The 19468-nt window shown below is 25.8% G+C and overlaps 1 protein-coding gene across 2 annotated transcripts in view; it reads right to left on the reverse strand.

The window, feature by feature from the left end:
* The window catches only part of LOC129962603 (phosphatidylserine decarboxylase proenzyme, mitochondrial-like), a 64034-nt gene that overhangs the window by 13582 nt on the left and 30984 nt on the right, over positions 1–19468 (reverse strand). Inside the window, exons 1-4 of one of the 2 annotated variants that reach the window (XM_056076423.1) lie at positions 6402–6506; positions 5181–5359; positions 2631–2836; positions 1525–1761 (exon numbers count right to left, since the gene is read on the reverse strand). In XM_056076423.1, coding sequence (XP_055932398.1) covers positions 1525–1761; positions 2631–2836; positions 5181–5340 — 603 coding nt within the window. In that variant the 5' untranslated portion in view covers positions 5341–5359; positions 6402–6506. Of the gene's footprint in view, positions 1–1524; positions 1762–2630; positions 2837–5180; positions 5360–6401; positions 6507–19468 lie in introns of those variants that run through there. The other variant, XM_056076422.1, reaches the window with a different exon arrangement.

Consider the following 19468-nt stretch of genomic DNA (forward strand, 5'->3'; position numbering starts at 1 on the left):
AATATTTCAAATAATCAACATATTTTGTTAGGCTATTAAAAATTGCTCCTTTAGTTTTTCAAATTTGTTTCTTTTATTAAAAGGAAAACACCTTTCTATATCAGCTTGCTCATGAGAAAAAAAAGTATTTAAAATGTCTGCTAATTTCAGCAGTCTGATACAATTTTTATCTTTTCCTAAACAGCCATACAAAGAAATCGATATCGATAAAAAAATCGATAAATAATATAGAGAATTATACTGATAAATCAGAAATTTTGAAGAATTTTGTTTTTCTACTTAAAAAAAAGACGTCTACTACTTAAAAAAAAAACCTGAATTAATATATAATTGCATTCATTTTCTTTTATAAACCAATTTTTACTAAATGAGGATTTTCTTATATATCATTTTTCAAATTATTATAATAATCAATTAATTGAATCTAATTTTCTTGAATCAATACATTATTACTTACCTAGTTATTCTGAAATAATTGACAATTTTTCTAAAGTGCTTTTTAGCATCTTCAAAATAAATGTTTGTCACTATAATTTAAACTAAAAATTGTTATCATGGCCTTTGAACATGAAACAATCATTCCATAATACAAAGGGATGCATTGTATTATGGAATCCATCCATTGTATTATGGATTCATACATACATTATATTCCATAATAAAATGGATGCCCAGTTTCCTTTTCTAACTTTACTATTAGGCTGATACTTTATTTTCTGCATATTCTGCAATCGCTACAATATGAATACAAGGTGAATTATGAAGATCATAATTCACCTTGGAATTTTTGATTTTGAAAAGCGAATAAATCAGTTTTCACTTTCAAGAATTTTCATGCCAGGGGCTAAATTGAGAGGGGGGAGGGAAATCAACACTTCAGAATAGAAAAAAAAATTCCTTACAGCTTAGAAACAAAAATTATGACCTTATGGGGGGGGGGAGGCTTATAAAAGGATCTTGATACTTAAGAACTATTTACAGTCCATAGGAACCTTGATTGAGGAACATTATATTTGAAATGATTTATAATACATTTTTATTTTAATTAAGTTAAATGTTGTCCATTTAATAGATTTTTATGAAAACCTTTGAAATAATTGTCACATTTAAACATTCAGAAAATATAAAAGAGGAAAAATTTCATATAAATGGAGAAAAAATAATTTTATTGAAGCTAGGCAAATTTCATGTCAATTCTGTCTAATTTCATTTTTTAATCTAATTTCAAATTACAAATCAAATTATTATTTTAACAAAATTGATTAAAGCATTGGAAATAAAACTGAATGAACATCAAAATATTTCATTTAAAATAAATAACTTTTTTATTGATTGCAGTTACAAATAAATTTACTTTTAAATATCAATAATTGCATGGATACTAAAACTTCCTTCTTTTCTTTAAAAAAAATCAAACAAGTTTGATTTATGCTGAATTATTTAGATCAAAATGTTTATACTCTTTAATATTTTACTAAAATGAATGTGGAAATAAATACATAATTATAGAATGCTTATAATTACCAGACATCTGCCAGGATAAATAGGCCTAACTTCCTTCTTTAAATTTCTGCCAAAAAATTCTCCTAGACTTTTATATTGATTGATATCTTCTACAATAGCTTCTTTCAGGTTGCAATTGTATTTTGAAATGAACATATTAAGAAGAGGTGTGCGAATAGGTTGTGGAAGTTCCAATTGAAAAATCCACCCCCACATTCTAGATGAAGCTCGTAATGGCAACATTGTATACATATTAACCTGAAAAAATAAATTAGCCTTAAAATTCATAAAAATATTTCACAAGTGAATAGAAATCTCATACTTCTTTTTATTAAAACTATAGAATATTATTATATAACTCTCCAAATAAATATTTTTTAATGTTTCATTTTTAGAAAATATTACGAACTAATTACTTTCAATTTCATCTATTTTAAGAGGTATCAATAACTCAATATAATTAACATATACCGATAGGCCTTTGTGATCAAGACACGTATTTAATGAAAGACACACATTTTTTAAATAATAAAAATGACAAAAAAAAAACCATGCATAAAAGGTATACAGCTTAGAATTATAAGCAGCAAAAGTAAATTCTTTTTCATCATACCAAACTAAATAAATTCCAATCCATCCAAAGTTTTACAATGTTGATTTTATAATATTTTGGAATGAAGAAAAAGGTCTTAAAAGTTGTATTTGAAACTAATAGACATAATATATAAGTGTTAAAATTGTTTCTAAATTGTTAGTGTTATTTGTTTGAAAATATCAATACTAGACACTGATAATAATAAAAACACGATAAATACACAAAATTAATGTATTTTTCAAAGAATTGCATAAAGTTCAAATCAATTTAAATGAAATTTACTTAAGCCAAAATATCACACTTCAACATCAAAACTTGCAAAGTACCCAAATTATTATTATTAAATTATATATTTCACAAAATGAATTTATAACAAATCATTAAAATGTTCAATAAAGATTAAAAAAATAGAACATAATTTCTTTGGAAGACAAAAATTGCATGATTGAAAAAAATGACTTAATAAGTTATAACACAAATTTTTCAGAAATTATAAGAACTTTCTAGTAATTTAATATAATAAAATACTTACATAAAAATCTGTAGCTAACAACTCTGATGGATTTGTTGTAGATGCCAATTTTGCAGCTTCTCTTTTTTTAACATGTCGGAATTGCTGATAAGCTAATAAAGCAAATCCAAGTCCTAATGGTATAGGAGTCCATTTTAACGTACGGATATATCGTAAAAATGGATTAGCTCTTGTTTTCTGCCATGCTTCTTCAGAAAAACTAGATTCTGAAAAAGAATCACACATTTACAACATAAATCAAACAACAAAATATTATTCTGATTCCAAGTAGATCAGAATTTAAAATATAGAATGTAATATGATACAGGGCAAATATTTCAAAAAAAGTTTTATATTGATGAAAAAGTCCAATTATCCAAAAGCCCAAACATGAATAAAATAGACTTTTGCAAGATTGCCACCAAATTTTTTAAACGAAATCTTCATTTAAAAAAAGAGCATCTTATATTTTCAGTACATATCTATAGCATAAATAGTTTCACTGCAAATCGATATGATTATAAAACATAGATCTACTAATATTTGAAAAGGGGGGAGTCAAGTGACACAAAATAAATTTCAATAAGAACTCGTGCACAGTTTCATACAAAAAACAAGAAAGTGGTTCTGAGAGAATGAAAATAAAGAAAAATAAATTTAAAAAAAAAAAGGATTTTACAAAATTAATAAAACAAGGGATCAAAAAACAAAATGGAAAATAGTTGGAATGATATTTTGAAAATATTTAGTAAAATCGGCAATGACAATGTTAGCCATTAATAAATTAATGATTCAAATAACATTAATATGATACGCACTATATGCAATTAATTCTTTTAATAAGTTCTGATTTTAATAAATTGATACTGTTATGAAAAACAATGAATAATTGTTTGAGAAAAAGAATTCACAATTTCAGATATATGCACCATTTAATTATGATAATTTGTATTTCATCAGGAATCAGATACTATGTAAAAAAAGTAAATGTATAGTATTCCAAATATTAATTTTATATGAAGAAAACATCCTTTGTATCCGTAATAATACAAATTCATTATAAAAATTGAATGAAATTTAGAATCTTTCTTTTACAATATTATTTTTTTACTCAACAAGTATTTTTACCCATAAATGAAAAATCGTGACAATTTATGCTTACTTATACGTTTAAAATCCCCCCCCCCCAAATTTCATTATTTAAAAAGTAAGCAAAAATATTATTTTTTGAATTGAAATAAATTTTTTTAAAAAAATTTAATCAACAAGAATGCATTTCTTTGAGTAACTTTTCAAATAAATTTCTTTAAAATGATCAGAACATTTAAAATAAATAAAAACCATTTCTAAAATTAATAATAGTAAGTTTTAAAAAAACTGAAAAGAAAACATACAAAAGAATTTAATTCACACAATCAGCCATTTTTTGAAGATAAATCTGAAAATATTTGGTTCTTTCAGCAAAAATTTTATTACTTAAAAAAAATTTAATAAATGAACAATGAGGGAGAATGTTCGTTACAAGTATTTATTTTATGTGCATAATAAAAAATTCCTCCTTTAATATTTAAATCTACAAAATATCAAATTCTCATAATAATAGTACCTTTTCTTAATAATTATATGAGATTAAATTGTATATATAAAGAATATAAATACAAAAAACAAGCAAACCTGGATAAAAAAAGAAAAATGGAACATATGATACTAGCCAGCATAAGTATAGTTTAGTAATAAACATAATTTAAAACAGAGAAAGTGTGAATATGCTAATAATCCAAGAAGTAACAAAATAGAAAAAGACTATATTTCCTCAGACACTATTCAGCTGAAAATATGTAATCAACCTTTGCTCTAGTAACAAGATATATAATTTTTGCAAGGCAAACAAAACTAGGGGTTAAACAGAATCATGATTCAGCATAAAGACAAAAAAAGTTTCAAATCTATTTTTAAACAAGAGTTAAGCTATACACAATCATATCATATCATATAAGCTTTAAACTATCAACACTTTATAGTCTGTCTTTAGTAAAAACAAAAATCATAGTATTAAGATTTTTAAGAAATAATATGCATATATATATATATATATATATATCATGCATAATTATATTATAAATACCATATAATTTCACATGACAGTGATTTCCATTTGGCAATATTAAATTATCATACAGTCCTTGAAACAAGCAAAATCCCAATAAAACATTTTTTTTTTAATATTTTAAAATCTATCATCTAAAAGTGAAAAGACATATTAAACTCACTTAAGCTGATTCATCAACAAAACAGCCAAAGAAGAAAAGCAAATGACTGGTAACAGATTTCTTTCAATATTTTATATAACATGAAACAAATTAAGGAATTAACTAAAGTAAATACATACATTAAAACTTTCAAGAAAAAATATTCAATGCCTAATCATCCAACAAATCAATCAATAAAAAAAAATAATTATTATAAATTTTAAGCAAATATGCCAAATATCATTTTTAAATGCAATTTAGAGAATGGGAAGCAATATTCAATAAATTTTAGAACAAGAACAATAATAAAATGCTTGCTTACTATGTGCATAGTTTTGGAAATGGCAAGTGACAGATGAATCAATAAGTAGACGCTTTGTGATTTCAGAGTAAGGTGATAATATACAATTTGTACTCAATGGCATCTTCCCATTATATGCAGCAAGATTTCGTAAACTGGGAGAGGATAAGGCTGTGAACATGATTTTGTGATAGTTAATCCTAGGAAGAGAAAGTATCCAGTTAATTTCAATATATAAGAAAAATCAGAAAAAGATATGAGCATTTAAATATATTAATAAAATTTTTAATTAACAAGTAAAAAAGAAAATGATCTTGAATTAAAATTTAGCATCATTTTAAAATTCTTAACATTTTAAGAATATTCATAAATTTAATAGGATAAAATAATTTTCATTACTAGTAATGAAAAATAATAGATAAAACTATTTTTAAAAATACAGAATTTTATTCAATATTTCTGTTATCAGTACAAAAAAAAATAAAAAAATAAAGATTCCTAGTAACAATTATCAATTTATTTATCTAAAACTTATTTGCAGAATGAATAATAAGCCATTAAATAAAGCTTACTATTCAATAAAATGTTCAGTTCAGGAAAAAAAAATTTTAATTCAATTTTCCCAAACCAATTATTAAAGGAGTTTTTTTTTTAAAAAAATAATATAAAATTTTCATAAACAGAGTTTATCAATTTCACAATAATTAGACAAGTTAAATACCCATAATTACATTTTTTGAAAACACTTCATAAGTTCTATATTTTTATTACCCAAACAGAAATATTTTAATTATTATTAGATAAACAAGCACATACACCATTTTTTAAAAATTATAATTTCTACGATGGACGCAAAAAATTACTAAATGGATCCTCATTACAACTGCATCAAAGTTTATTTATTTTAAAAGAAATAGAGAATTTTATTCAGATTATCGCATAAATATTCGTCAATTTTGTACTATCACAAAATTATATGCATAACTTATATAAGAAAATAATTAGCTTCCGTAAGCAAAAATAGCTAGCTATAATATTAAAAATTAATGTATATTGTACTATTTCATCAGGAGCAAGATATGGATTTCTACATAAGATAGCAGAGAAAATGAATAAAGGAGTATTAACTTGAAATAATAAATTGATTAAGTCCTTCAATGGTAAAGATACAATAAAAAAGACGTAAAAAGTTTTAAACAATAATTCTGTTATTAAAGACGAAAGATCGTTTTTAATTCTCACCTAATCGAAATTATTGTGGAATGCGATTATTAGTGCAAATACTAATAACGTAGAAAAATTGTAGCGCACTCCAAAAACACGACGGTTGAAAATAAACAAACCAGATTGGTCGAAGTAGAAGTAATTCTTATCAGGTAAGTCAACTGATAAGTAACTGATGTTAATGAGAAGGGGGTGGGTAGTACAGATGCATAATCCACGATTTTTTGAATAACAAATAATATTGCTATTGTTATTTTTAAATATGCATTCCAAACATCTGTTATTTCAATCATATTATTAATTAAAAATTATTACTTAATATTAAATATAAAATTTATTCATTGTAATTAATACTTAATTTACTAATTTAATTAACGTGTGATTGAATTAATTTATCTGTTTCAGCTTACTTCTTAATTTTTTTTTTCTCAAAACTATTTATTTATTAGAGTGAACCATTTTCTGGAAAAGATGAGTTAAAAATATATGTCATTTCTTTAAAATGTTTACTTTAGTCCTATATTCTACCAATAGATGGCGCCAGCAGTAAACAGAGTACATGTAATCAAAATTAATCATGTCACGAGCAATTAAAAATGATCTGTATGGAATAGCGCATCATCAAATACGAATATTGGTCACTCCCGTAAAGTGGAGCAGTGACTTCGCACTTCCCAGTGAAGCCTCGCACTTTCCGGTGAAATCACCGCTCCGATAAATTTCAGTGATATGCAATTTAATGATACGAACCGATAATTCCAATAACCGGTCCGTTCACTTTTCAATCCAATCACAGATTTCTTTCGAGAGCTTCCATTGGGCAGATCGTATCGATTCTTACTTTCCAGTAAAGTCACCGCTCCGGCAAATTTCAGTGATATCGTATCGATTGTTATTTTCTATCGTGATCCAAAATCTGTAATCGAAATATCATCAGTAAGATCGTATCAAGGATTTGAATCACACCCCTCTTTGAAAAGTATTGATCACTTGTGTTTGTGACTTTTTGATATTGGTTACGTAATAACCGCTCTGAAAATATTCGTCATCCCTAGTGGGTAGGTCCGTTAATTTATAGTTAAAATTAAATTATAAAAATAACTTTGAAATTTCTTCTTGATCTCGTCAATATTGATGTATGTAACATTTTATAGCAAAGGACCAATCTTCAGTATTTCGAATACGCAAGCTCAGAAAATTCGTGAATTCCAAGCTTCCTTCACTGCAACTTATCTCTTCTTTTAGTTATTTCCTCTTAAACGAAGAACTGAATGCAAACTGAAACTATTAATCATTCAGATAGTTGTTCCATGTTTAAAAATACATTAGCCTAGAGATACAAAAAAAAAAAAAAAAAATCTGATACCATAAGTCAAACACGAGATCTCAAAAACGCAAAGACCAAAACGAATTAAATTTTACCGGATTAGTTTTCAAAAACTGAACCTAAAATAATTTTTTTAGCAAATTCACTAATGGACTGTAGCACTTTTTCTGAATAAAGACTCGATTTTCTTCAATGTATTAAAAAATATCAGAATACTTAGTTACAAAAATGTTTTAACACATTCACAAACAGTGCATAACAGTCAAATATCTATCCCGGCCATAAGTACAAATAACAATTATACTCATCAATAAAAAAAGTCACAAAACTGTGGGGAGGGTTGTTGTCGTCGCATCCTCTAGGCTATTGTTTTATAAATATTCAATGCCATATTTTTAACCCAAGAGTTAAAAATATGACATTGCTAGTTCTATCCACACTTTAAAACAGTCCATGAAATATGTTAAAATGCGTATCAACCATCATGAGTACCGTTATAATCTTTAGGCCACCTCTGGCGACCAGTTGTTTTGATGAGATTAATGCTCGTTAAAATTTTTAGTTAAATATTTTATGCAACTTGGTCTCTTAACAGCTTCTTCAGCAAAATAGTTTTAAGCTTTAAATTTTGATACTCATGTAATTTATATTATTGTAAATGCCTAAAGCCCTTTTCTTCATTATACTATACATTTCTGTAATTTTCTGTGAGCTCTCGAAAAATTTGAACTTTGAAATAAAAGTGGAAATGATTAAAGAGTAAATAATACAAAAATATTTTTTTCTGAAACCACGCCCTTTTTTTTAAAATATGAGCACAAATATATATATATATATATATACAAAAGTATTAGAATCAAGTTAATAGGAAAATCAAAATATCAAATAAAAATTAAACCAAAAAAATTATAAAAAATATAAAAAAGAATTAGGCCTGAAGACTTTTTCAAGGGTCACCCTCAGGCAGGGATTCAAAGAAAGGGATTTTTTCTGGAAGAAGATGCACACATTTGTCTAATAATGCTTCCTCGTGACCCGAAAATCCCCTGAAATTATGCCCAACAGATATACCATTTTAATAGAAAGGAAAAATACAAAACAACAAATTAGAAGAAAATAACCACTACAAAGTAAAAATACAATAACAAAAATAACAATAAAAACAAAAAATAGCACTAAAGGAAAAAACGAAAAGGCCAGAACATACCATCAACAGTCAAGGAAACATATATATATATATATATATAGAATACTTTGCCATCGAAATCTTATGTACATTACAAAAAAATGTTTATAGAGTATGCAATATTATGCAGAATTATTCAATAAAAATTCTCAGATTCATCATAAAACTCAGTTTTTAGTTTTACTTTCAAAGGGATTTAAATGATATAAATAATAATATTTTATTTTGTTTCAGTCAATAAATATAAAACAACAAGTCATAAAATTTAAATTTTATGCAGTCTTTTGGTTCTAAGCAATCATATTCTGCGAAATATTTTTAATACTCCAATTTTTAAAAAAATACATAAATAAAAATAAAAACCATTTCTACTTTTTGCTATCAAATCTGACCGAATTATGAAATTATAAATATTATAATTTCAGAATAATTAATAGTTTCATAATATTAGGCCAATCAGCCTAGAGGAAATTCTGAGCACTGATCTTCTTTGAGACAGTCGATGAAGGGTCAAAACTCGCTCGTTTTTATATGATAGTAACATTCAGATTTTCAGAACTTATTGTTTTAGTTGTAATAGAGTGGATTTCAAAACTATTCTCTTTTTGGCAACCAGCTGGTTCATTGGGAATAGTGGTTATAATTTTTTTTTTTTCTTTAAATCTTATAGATACAACTTGAAGTCCATGACTGCGCTAAATTATAAGATAGACGTGTCATTTTAACTGTCTCTTACGTATGCTCTGTTTCAATAGTACATGAACCTTTCTCATGATGATCAATTCTTTGGCATCATGACATGCGCTAATGAAAACTTAAATATTCGGTTCATGTATCTTCTAAATTTCGCGATATTGTAACTTCATTTTTTTTATGCATTTCACTAGCTACACAAATATTGAATAGAAACTTCGACAATGGGGGAAAAATCGAGTTGATGAAAACATAGTGAAATTTAGGAAAACAATGTTAAAAATCAGTCAAAAATAAATATTTTTTTTAAAAAAATTTCAAAATTCAAAATAAAGAAAATTCTTATTAAGAGATAATAGAGATCAAGATAGTGATAAAAAGAAAGAGATGATTTTTTTTTTAAATTTGTAACTGTGTAAAATTTACTTTTTTTACGATAATATTTTCAGAAGTTATCGCGAGAATGAGCCAGAATTCAGCAGAATGTTTAATTAATAAAAATTCAGATTAAAATTTCAAAAAAAAAAAAAAAAAAAAAAAAAAAAAACGTTCTGAGATGCAAATTCCCATTATCCAATGCCAATTTGGTAGCTGCAAGTCAAACGACCAAACTTGTAGAACACCAACGCACGCACACAAACTTTTCTATCAGTATAGATATAGATTAAAACGTTAAATTATAAATTCGGAAATTCAGCTATAAGTTGTTGAATATATAGCTTCTCTGGTTGGCCATTCCGACCATGCTTCCCACCATGATTTTGTCTTTTTACCTTCTTCCCTTATAATTTGTACATTGAATCTTGAATCATTCCGTTTAAGCAGAAAAAGGAAATAAATAAAAAATGAATGTAACTGTATTTATTTTCAAAAATAAAGAAAGAACAGAAACTAGATTCATTAAATATGTGAAAAATGTTGAAATTTTAAAAAATAACAACTAACAATATTATTCGAAAATACTTTATGAATAGTATAGCATTTTAATAATATATTGAAATAAAATTTAGCAGGAAAATAATTCAATGCGAGGATTATATGTTTCAGTTTCGTAAAAATTACAAAGCAAAAATTGTGAACCTCAAAAAATGATCCACAAAATAAAGTATGGTAGTTTTAAACATCAACTTTCCCAATTTTATGCTTAGATAAAATAATAACTTAATGCATACTAGATTAAAAATATTCACACAAAAGTTGGCTGAACAGAATGCTTCCAAAAATTTAGAAAGTGCATATCTAAAAAATATTTCAGATATAAAAACAAAAAGTTTTCTCTGAGTTAACATTTTAGTCATTTGAGCGGAAAAAAATCAGTTTTTGAGATTTTCAATATAATATATATATATATATATATATATATATATATATATATATATATATATATATATATATATATATATATATATACAGTAGACTCCCGATCATCCGCGCCTGCCGCACAAAGTTTTTATTTTTTTACTGATTTTTTCAAAAAGGTGCAGTTTTACAGTTATGCTTTTGTAATTACATAATACATTACAGTATTAAAACAGTACATATGTATTAATTATTCTGCGTATGCTTGACGCCTCTCGTAAATACAAAGCACTTTTCTGTTTTCATTAACAAAATGCATTTTAGGTTAGTTTTGAGTGATATACTAAAATATTAAGCGTTTGTTAAACATTTCCTGCTGTTTATTTTACGTTTTATTGTACATAAAACGATTTTTCAAAGTTCGAATGACTGTTTTCTTTTTTGCTATACCCGTTTTTAGCTTTTTTCGGATTATCCGCGATTTTTGTTATCCGAGGCGGCCGCGCCACCCAATTCCGCGGATAATCGGGAGTGTACTGTATATATATATATATATATATATATATATATATATATATATATATTATTTATTTTGTTAGATATCAAGTAAATTTTGCATGCAAATAATATAATTTAATTTTTGCTTTGCTAAAATTTAAGAAAAGTCACTTCGGAAAAAAAAAATCAGCAGCCTTTAAATGTTTTACAGATACAAAATCTTTATTTTTTTTTCAATAATAAATGTATCTATTTCTTATGAAGCGTACGAACAATGCATATAATACTAAACAGTAATTGCATACAAATAATTACGCCTTACTACATTAATCTAAAAATACAAATAAATGATACGCAGACACTCGTGTCTAAATTCAACTGATAATGGAATAAATGCACTGCAGATCTCACAGACAGTCAGTTCTATTCTTCATAACAAGAGACAAAAAGAAAACTGAAAATGAATGTCCTTCAAGGACAAAATGGACCGTCAAGGACTAAAAAAAAAACCAATGTCAAGGGTAACCATGACGTCAGCCTTCACACTCTTATAAAGGACACTCAAAAGAACGACAGTTACATTCCAATCAGATTCTACTGAAAATCATGGTATAAATAAATATCAGAATGTAGAACGATATCTTCTTTTGTTAATTAATTCTTATATATATATATATATATATATATATATATATATATATATATATATATATATATATATATATATATATATATATATATATATATATATATATATATATATATATATATATATATATATCTATATCTTAATACTAAATTAAATCGTAATTAATTTCCTAATTTTTATCTTAATTTAACCCATATTCATTCTAAAATGGTCTCTTATTTCCTGATCCAATTCTATCTTTTTTATTTAATGAATGTTGCACGTGCTCTGTAAAACTGCTGAAGTCAACATTTTCTCACCCACTGAGTGAAGGGACAAAAATCTTTAATGCTTTGAAACGTTTTTTTTCAATATACCTAAATCGACACGTGTCAAAGAAATCTCTATCAGAATCTCATAATATAAAATCACTGAGGAAAACCTTTCGGGAAACTACAATTAAAAATTACTTACAATTTTATATTTTAGTCACTTCGAAGCACAAGCTTTTCAGTAAGATCAATTTTATTGTTGTGCAAAATTTTCTTACTTTGTAATAAATTTTAAATATTTTTAAGAACATCTTGCAACATTACCTTTTATTGTTAAAATTACAGAATTTATGTCTATGAGCGTTGCGACAATATATATTCTAAAAATAAATTAAAGATGGACGAATCAAACTTAAATCTCGTCAAAGCGTTCGAATCTCATCAAATTGTTGCTACAATTTTGAATTGAAAAAATGTTTATATATGACAAAATAAAACATTAAAATTATTACTACAATTGATAGCGTTACAATTCATCAGAACCGAGAAAGGATTGGATAATTATTCTCATTAAGGTATCCGACTACGTTAAAAACACTGATTATCGACAACATTGGCAAATTCTTTTTTTATTATTATTTCTTGTAGTTCAGGCTTTCCTCTTTCCAAAACAGTATTTTCTAGGAAAAGGAAGATCTGACCTATCATCCAGGAGAATTTTAAACAATTTTATAGCTAAAATTTTTCTTTAACTTCAATTTTCATAAAAATTATCCACCGTCAACATGATTTCTCAAAAACCAATAGAGGTATTTACATAAAAATTTCAGCGCGTGTTTTAAATGATATGAGCAATGAAATAAACCAAAAGTTTTATTGTTGGTGAAATACTTTTTTCATTTAGAGGTGTTTTTAGAAAAATGAAGTTGTAAATTTATGGTAAAAATGTATATATACGTATATTTTTACCCATAATTTCTTTGCATCTCAAAATGTTTCTTAGATTTTGGTTCATTTCATTCATCATTATATTCTATAACTTGTGTACAAAGAAAAATAAGATTGCTGCATTACAACTTTGTGTAGAGTGTTAACCGTTTTGGTTAAATTTCCTTAAAATTTCCTACAAATTTTCCCATTTTTCAAAATATATTATATTTTCAAATAATTTTTTTGTTACGCTAAATTCTCGATTGCGATTAATGTTCCACTTTAAATCCATATGAATGTCATTTGGGAAGTGCAATTTTGAAATGAGTCGGTTGTCAAGAACGGCACCTTAGGCAATCACGGAACATCCATGCCATTTCAGTAGGAGTGTGTTGGGTCAGACTCCTTTTGCTTCAACAAACTACCGAGCTTTGTTGAAAAGAAAGCACTGAGTTGTGTTATGAATTATTCCAATTAAATTATTATTCCCAAAACGAAACGTGTTATTATTATTCGAGGACAGTTTTGTCAAAGCATCATTCCTTTTCCGACAGCAACCTCTTTCATTCATTTAGGATATTATTTTCAATCTTTAATAGCAATAATTATTTTAAACTACATATCACATTTCTGTCTTATATTCAAAACATCTGTCCAAATGACGAACTAAATGCATCGGAACAGCCTAAATAAAAGTTGTTAAAATTCTGCTGAAAATAGAGTGATAAATAAATAAATTTTAAAAACTGAATTGTTAATATTTCAAACAATTGCGCTAAAACTGTAAAAAAACTCTGTAAAAAACTGTAAAGGGGAAAACGCCACCTTTTGCTGAAATAATCGAATTAAGTATTTTTAAAACTTAAAAAAGTATGTCTTCCTCAAAAAAAAAAAAAAAAAATAGTGCTGTTTAAGGAAAAATTATCTAAACAGTTTAGAATAAACTCTACTTGGTTATAAATTCATCACTGCATATATATAGCAAACTTCTAACAATTTAATTCAGTTTAGCAATTCAAAAAAACAATGAAATGTTTTACAAGCATTTTGTGGCACTTTTGGTCATTCCAGAAGCCATATATATTTCAACACTGAAATTGCAAGCCGCAAAGTAAACAAAAACTGTAAAATAGAGAAATAGTTTTCTTTAAACAATTATTCTAACCATCAGAAAAACAAATTTTAAATTTTTTAAAAAATATATACATTTATATTTATTTCCATATATATATTTTTATACATTGCATACAATTAAAAAAACTGGTTTCATAAAAAATATTTCGATTCAATTTTAATTTACTTCACTGCATGTAAAGATATTAGTAGTACTTTTATAAATAAAACGTTCTATAAATGAAAGTATTCTTTTCTAAAAATATAAATGTAAGAAATATTTACTTCAACTTGCACAAGACAACTATTTTAGAGTATTTTCAATTCTGTATCTGTTTTTCTTAATTCTTTACCATATTTGAATGCAAATGAAATCCACTTTTTTTATATTTGGATTGTACATATGTTTTGAAATAAACATTAATTGCAATAACGTCTATAATTAAATTAAAAAGAAATGGGCAAAACATTTTACAAGTTTAGAGAATTTTCTGTTCCACATCCTCACTATTTTGTATCGCAAAATTTAAATGATACTTCCAAATTAACACCACAATATTACCACAATTATTCGAAAACTCAGAGAAAAGGAGAAATACAATTCGAAAGAGGGAGGGGAGGACTGAAGTGTTATATGATGTTTTCTATCATACTAAAATTAAGAGTTCTTCAGTTTGTGCAGAAATTTTCGTTTTGGAAAAAAATTAAGATAAAATGATACTTTTATAACAAAAAAAGCCTCTAAATATGGAGACGAAATTTTCTTTTGAGAAGAAAGAAATTTCTAATAAATACTATCTGGTACATTTAGTTTTACAAAAGAAATCTCAATCCTGTATGATAATATGCAAGAAAATACATTAAACACATACACACACAAAAAAAAACAGTTGCTTTCAGAAGTTTTAATATAATTATATTTAGGCTATCTTTTTGTAAATAATATTTGATGAAACCATTTTTTTTCGGTAATTAACGTCAAAAATATAACAGATTTAGTAACTTTGAAAGGGTAGTGGGACAGATGCGTACAACCATTTGCGTACGAATCATAAAACTGTCAATCAGTTGTCTCGTTTACAATGCGGTTGTGTTACTGAGAAGGTTCAGTTCTAGAAGAGGTTACAACATCTTAAACGTTATCTAAAAGTGTCATATTTGGCGAGAGTTAGCCTGATGTTTGACACAATTTCGAATACTTAACGATACGTTCATTAATATAATTTCATGAGTTTTAATACTATAGGAGTAATTTCTACTTGCTTTTTATGAAAGATGGATTGCTTTTCAATGTATATATTTAAAAATGTAAGATAAAAACATTGAGGAAAGGTATTTCTGCTCATATAAATAGTGTACCCACTTCGAAATAATAATCATTTTTTCTAGATTTCAGATATAAATGCATTACTTTACATAAATATAACGTTTTGCATTAAACGAGAGAGTTTGCGTTTCATTAATTTTTGATTTATTTCTTCTTAATTCGTTTATTTAATTCAATAAGTTCGTTATTTAAATATAGGCAATTAAAAATTATTTCTTAAATTTAAAGTACAATTAAATGAGGTTAGTGGAATTGGAAGGATTTGTAAGGAGGGATTTGTATTGGTTTTTAAAAAATCAGTTTCCAGAGTAGAACGCCATTCAAATTTAAACTTTTCTGTTTATCATTGTAGATTTAATTTAAATGTTGTTACATTTTTTTCAAAAATCTGTACTCTGATATTTATTTGTTCATTATACGACTTTGCACTTTATGTATGAAATATTTTAAGTATAAGGTGCGTAAAATAAGCAGCTTACTAAATCAGAAGTATATTAATATTTTGCTAACTGATTATTTGTACCTGCGAAAATTTGTAGGAAATATTAGCTAAATTCAAATTTAATTTTCTTCTAGTTGCACTATTCATTAAACTATAATCGAAATCTACTGTTAAATATAAAACAAAATTAAGAAAAAGGATTTTTACATTAATATATGTAGTATATGTTCTTCAGAAACTTTAATTTCATTAAAGATCGTTCTTATATGTACAAAAAGTCTTTAAAAATCGTGTTGAATGAAGTTCTGGTAAAATACTCTTCAACAATATACATCTACACCTATATTCAAATGTTTACTTATTAGCTATGCGTTTTTTTCCATATTTTAAACAATGTAATTATTTCTAATTTCAAAAGAATTCATGGCCGTTTTAAACCTCCCTGGGGCCCTGAGATAATGCAAATCTCAAAGCCCCTTTTTCCCTCCAAATTTTTTATTGATTTTAATTTAATTTTTATTCGCCAATTTTAAGTAGTAAATTTTGAAAACTGAAGTCGCAAGTCCCTTTCTAAAAAGTCCATTTCAATATTGTACAAATAAAAAAAGTGCACTGTCAAGACGTAAAATTAATTTTAAGCAAAATATCGAAAACAAAAGAAAACTTTCTATAACACTCTAAACAATATTGTAAAAGGAGGGAATGTATTTCTTTAAACTGTAAAGCTTCAAATTTTTTAGAATTATAAAATAGCATAACGAGTAAATGGTAATTAGAAATATTACTAGAGTAAAGTCTCAAAATTAATTTATAATTTTGATTATAACTTGAATAAATTTGACTGCACGGCCCACTGTCATTAAATGAAAGTATAAAACTATTTACCTTTCTACAACTATTAAAAATTATCAAGAGCTGAGGGGTTCCTTGACAATTGCCAACTTTACCTATTTAAAAATCTTGTCCCCCCCCCCCCAGTTTAGAATTATTTAAATAATTTTTTTGGACTGTTGACATAACAGCTCCTGTATAGTAGATTCAAATCTCTTGGGAATTTAATTATATTTAATAGAAATGGCTTCAAGGGCATCTTTCGATTTTACCATTGATTCGGACGTTCTTAAGCGATTTTTTTCGGGAAAACAATGCACAATTTTCAGATATTTTGCTATTGAAAAAGTCTGGTTATCTCACAATGAGCCCATAGTTTTCTGAAGTCCAGTCGAGATCCATATAAGATTTTAAGAGCAAATGAATTTAGAACATTAGTTTCTTTATTTAAAAAAATAAAGTCAGACTTCTTTTACTGCATTGCAGAAGAAACTCTTGCTGTAACATTAAAGAAGTTTTTAAAGAGATGTTTTATTTCTTCATAACTATATAAGTGAACATTCACTTCTATTTCTGTAATTTACTTTTATTCATAATACATGAAACTTTGATTAAATCTTCAGTATTCCATTATAGTATTTCCATTATAGAAATTTGCAATCTTGTAATTAAAATAAAATGAATAATTTCCTATTAGTATATTGCTAAATAAAAAAAACTGCATTATAATACTTATGTAACAGTTATAATTTTTTTTTTCTCAATATAAGCTAAAAGTTTGGTGAGTTTGTATTGGATTTGAAGGAATATTTCACAGAGCATTAATTCTTTAATGCTACTATGTACAAAAAAAAAAAAAAAAAAAAAAAAAAAAATTAAATGATTTCTTAGATCATAGTATTCAATACACTGCAATATTATAAAAATCAAATAAATAGTAAATGCGGGATAAGTTTAAAAATTGTGAAAAATGCTTTCTTACGTATTATTATTCCATTTCCATTTGTAATGTTCCATTAAAATATCCTGAGTTTTATTTTTAATTCATAAAATAAAATAAGGACTGTTTTAGGAACTTAAATAAAAAATTACCTAATAACATACACACACACACACAAAGGATGGGGGGGGGGTGGAAAAAATTGGCTTTTAACACGGAAGCATATATTTTAAATTTCACAGATATCTCCAAATTTTTCGTTTAAAATTATTCAAAAATTAAAGTGTGGAATATTCAGACTTTAATCTAAAAGTTTTAATTAACAAAATAAGATTTTCTTCCAAGAATGAAAGTGAATGTATATATATGCGTCTATCATTCTATTTAAAATATCGACCATTGGACGTAGAGATACTAAATTTAACACACGTATATTTGGAAGAAAAAAATATGCAATTCAGTGCATTTAAAAATATTAATACAAAAAATATTATGTCTTACGTAAATTATCTTAAAATTTAAAAAAAAAATCATTAATTTTATTGGTTTATCAGTCTTTGCTTAATTTTATTCTGTTAAAAGCATACAGATCTTAGATAGCATGTATGTTTTATAGTCAAGATCTTCCGTTTATATTTACGTACGAAAAGATAAAGTTTTCACATAAAAGAGAATACTAGATTTTTAAATATAAGATAAGATGTATTTTTATTATATCAGGCTTCTTAAATTATTTATTTCATGTGTATTTGAATTATTTATTTGAGTTCCAGAAATTCAAAAGCTTTGAACAGATTTAATTTCAAATAGTAGTAAATTTATCACTGTTAAATTCTCTTATTGATTTATGTGCTATTAATTAGCTGAAATGCACATTTAAATGATCCACTTATTTTAAAACAATGGGAATCGTTTGTGATGGTAATAGTTAAGTTCAGGTGTATTTTTTTTTTTTTTTAGAATGGAATTTCTATTTCGGATTTTTTTAAAGTTTATTGATTTTCATTTCATGAGAACTATATTTAGCATACTTTGATTTTGAATGAATAATGCAGAGAATTTATATGATTTGGAAGTAAAAACTATTTTTTACTGTAAATTTTTAGAAAGTTATCAAATAATTCTCTTATTTTTTGATAAATTAAAATTCTAATTAAAAATTCAAAAAATCACTTTCCTACCCTCCAAAATATATATTTGACAAATTTGATAGGCAGACGGCAAGGTGTGTACAGAGCCAGCATATACACATAGAGACAAAAGTTTTTTCCCTGTGTTTAAACATCAAAATTTAGTTAAAATACCAATATATTTTCTCGCCAAATACTCTTGCCAACAGATAACATATGTTTTAGCAAACCTAGACTAATTACTCCCTACCCCCTTTTTTCAAAGAGCTACGCGTGATTTATTGGCTTTTTTATGAGCTGTACGCAAATGGTTGTACGCATCTGTCATACAACCCTTTGAAAGGATTGCAGGAATTCCAAGATTTATATAATTGAATTTTTTGTTGTAGAAAAAAAAAGTGAGAGAGGGTTACTCATCTACGAGATCCATAGTATTTATGATAATGATAAAGAGGAATTCTTTCATGGT

Source organism: Argiope bruennichi, chromosome 3 (assembly GCF_947563725.1).
Source record: "Argiope bruennichi chromosome 3, qqArgBrue1.1, whole genome shotgun sequence".
Taxonomy (NCBI): Eukaryota; Metazoa; Arthropoda; class Arachnida; order Araneae; family Araneidae; genus Argiope; species Argiope bruennichi.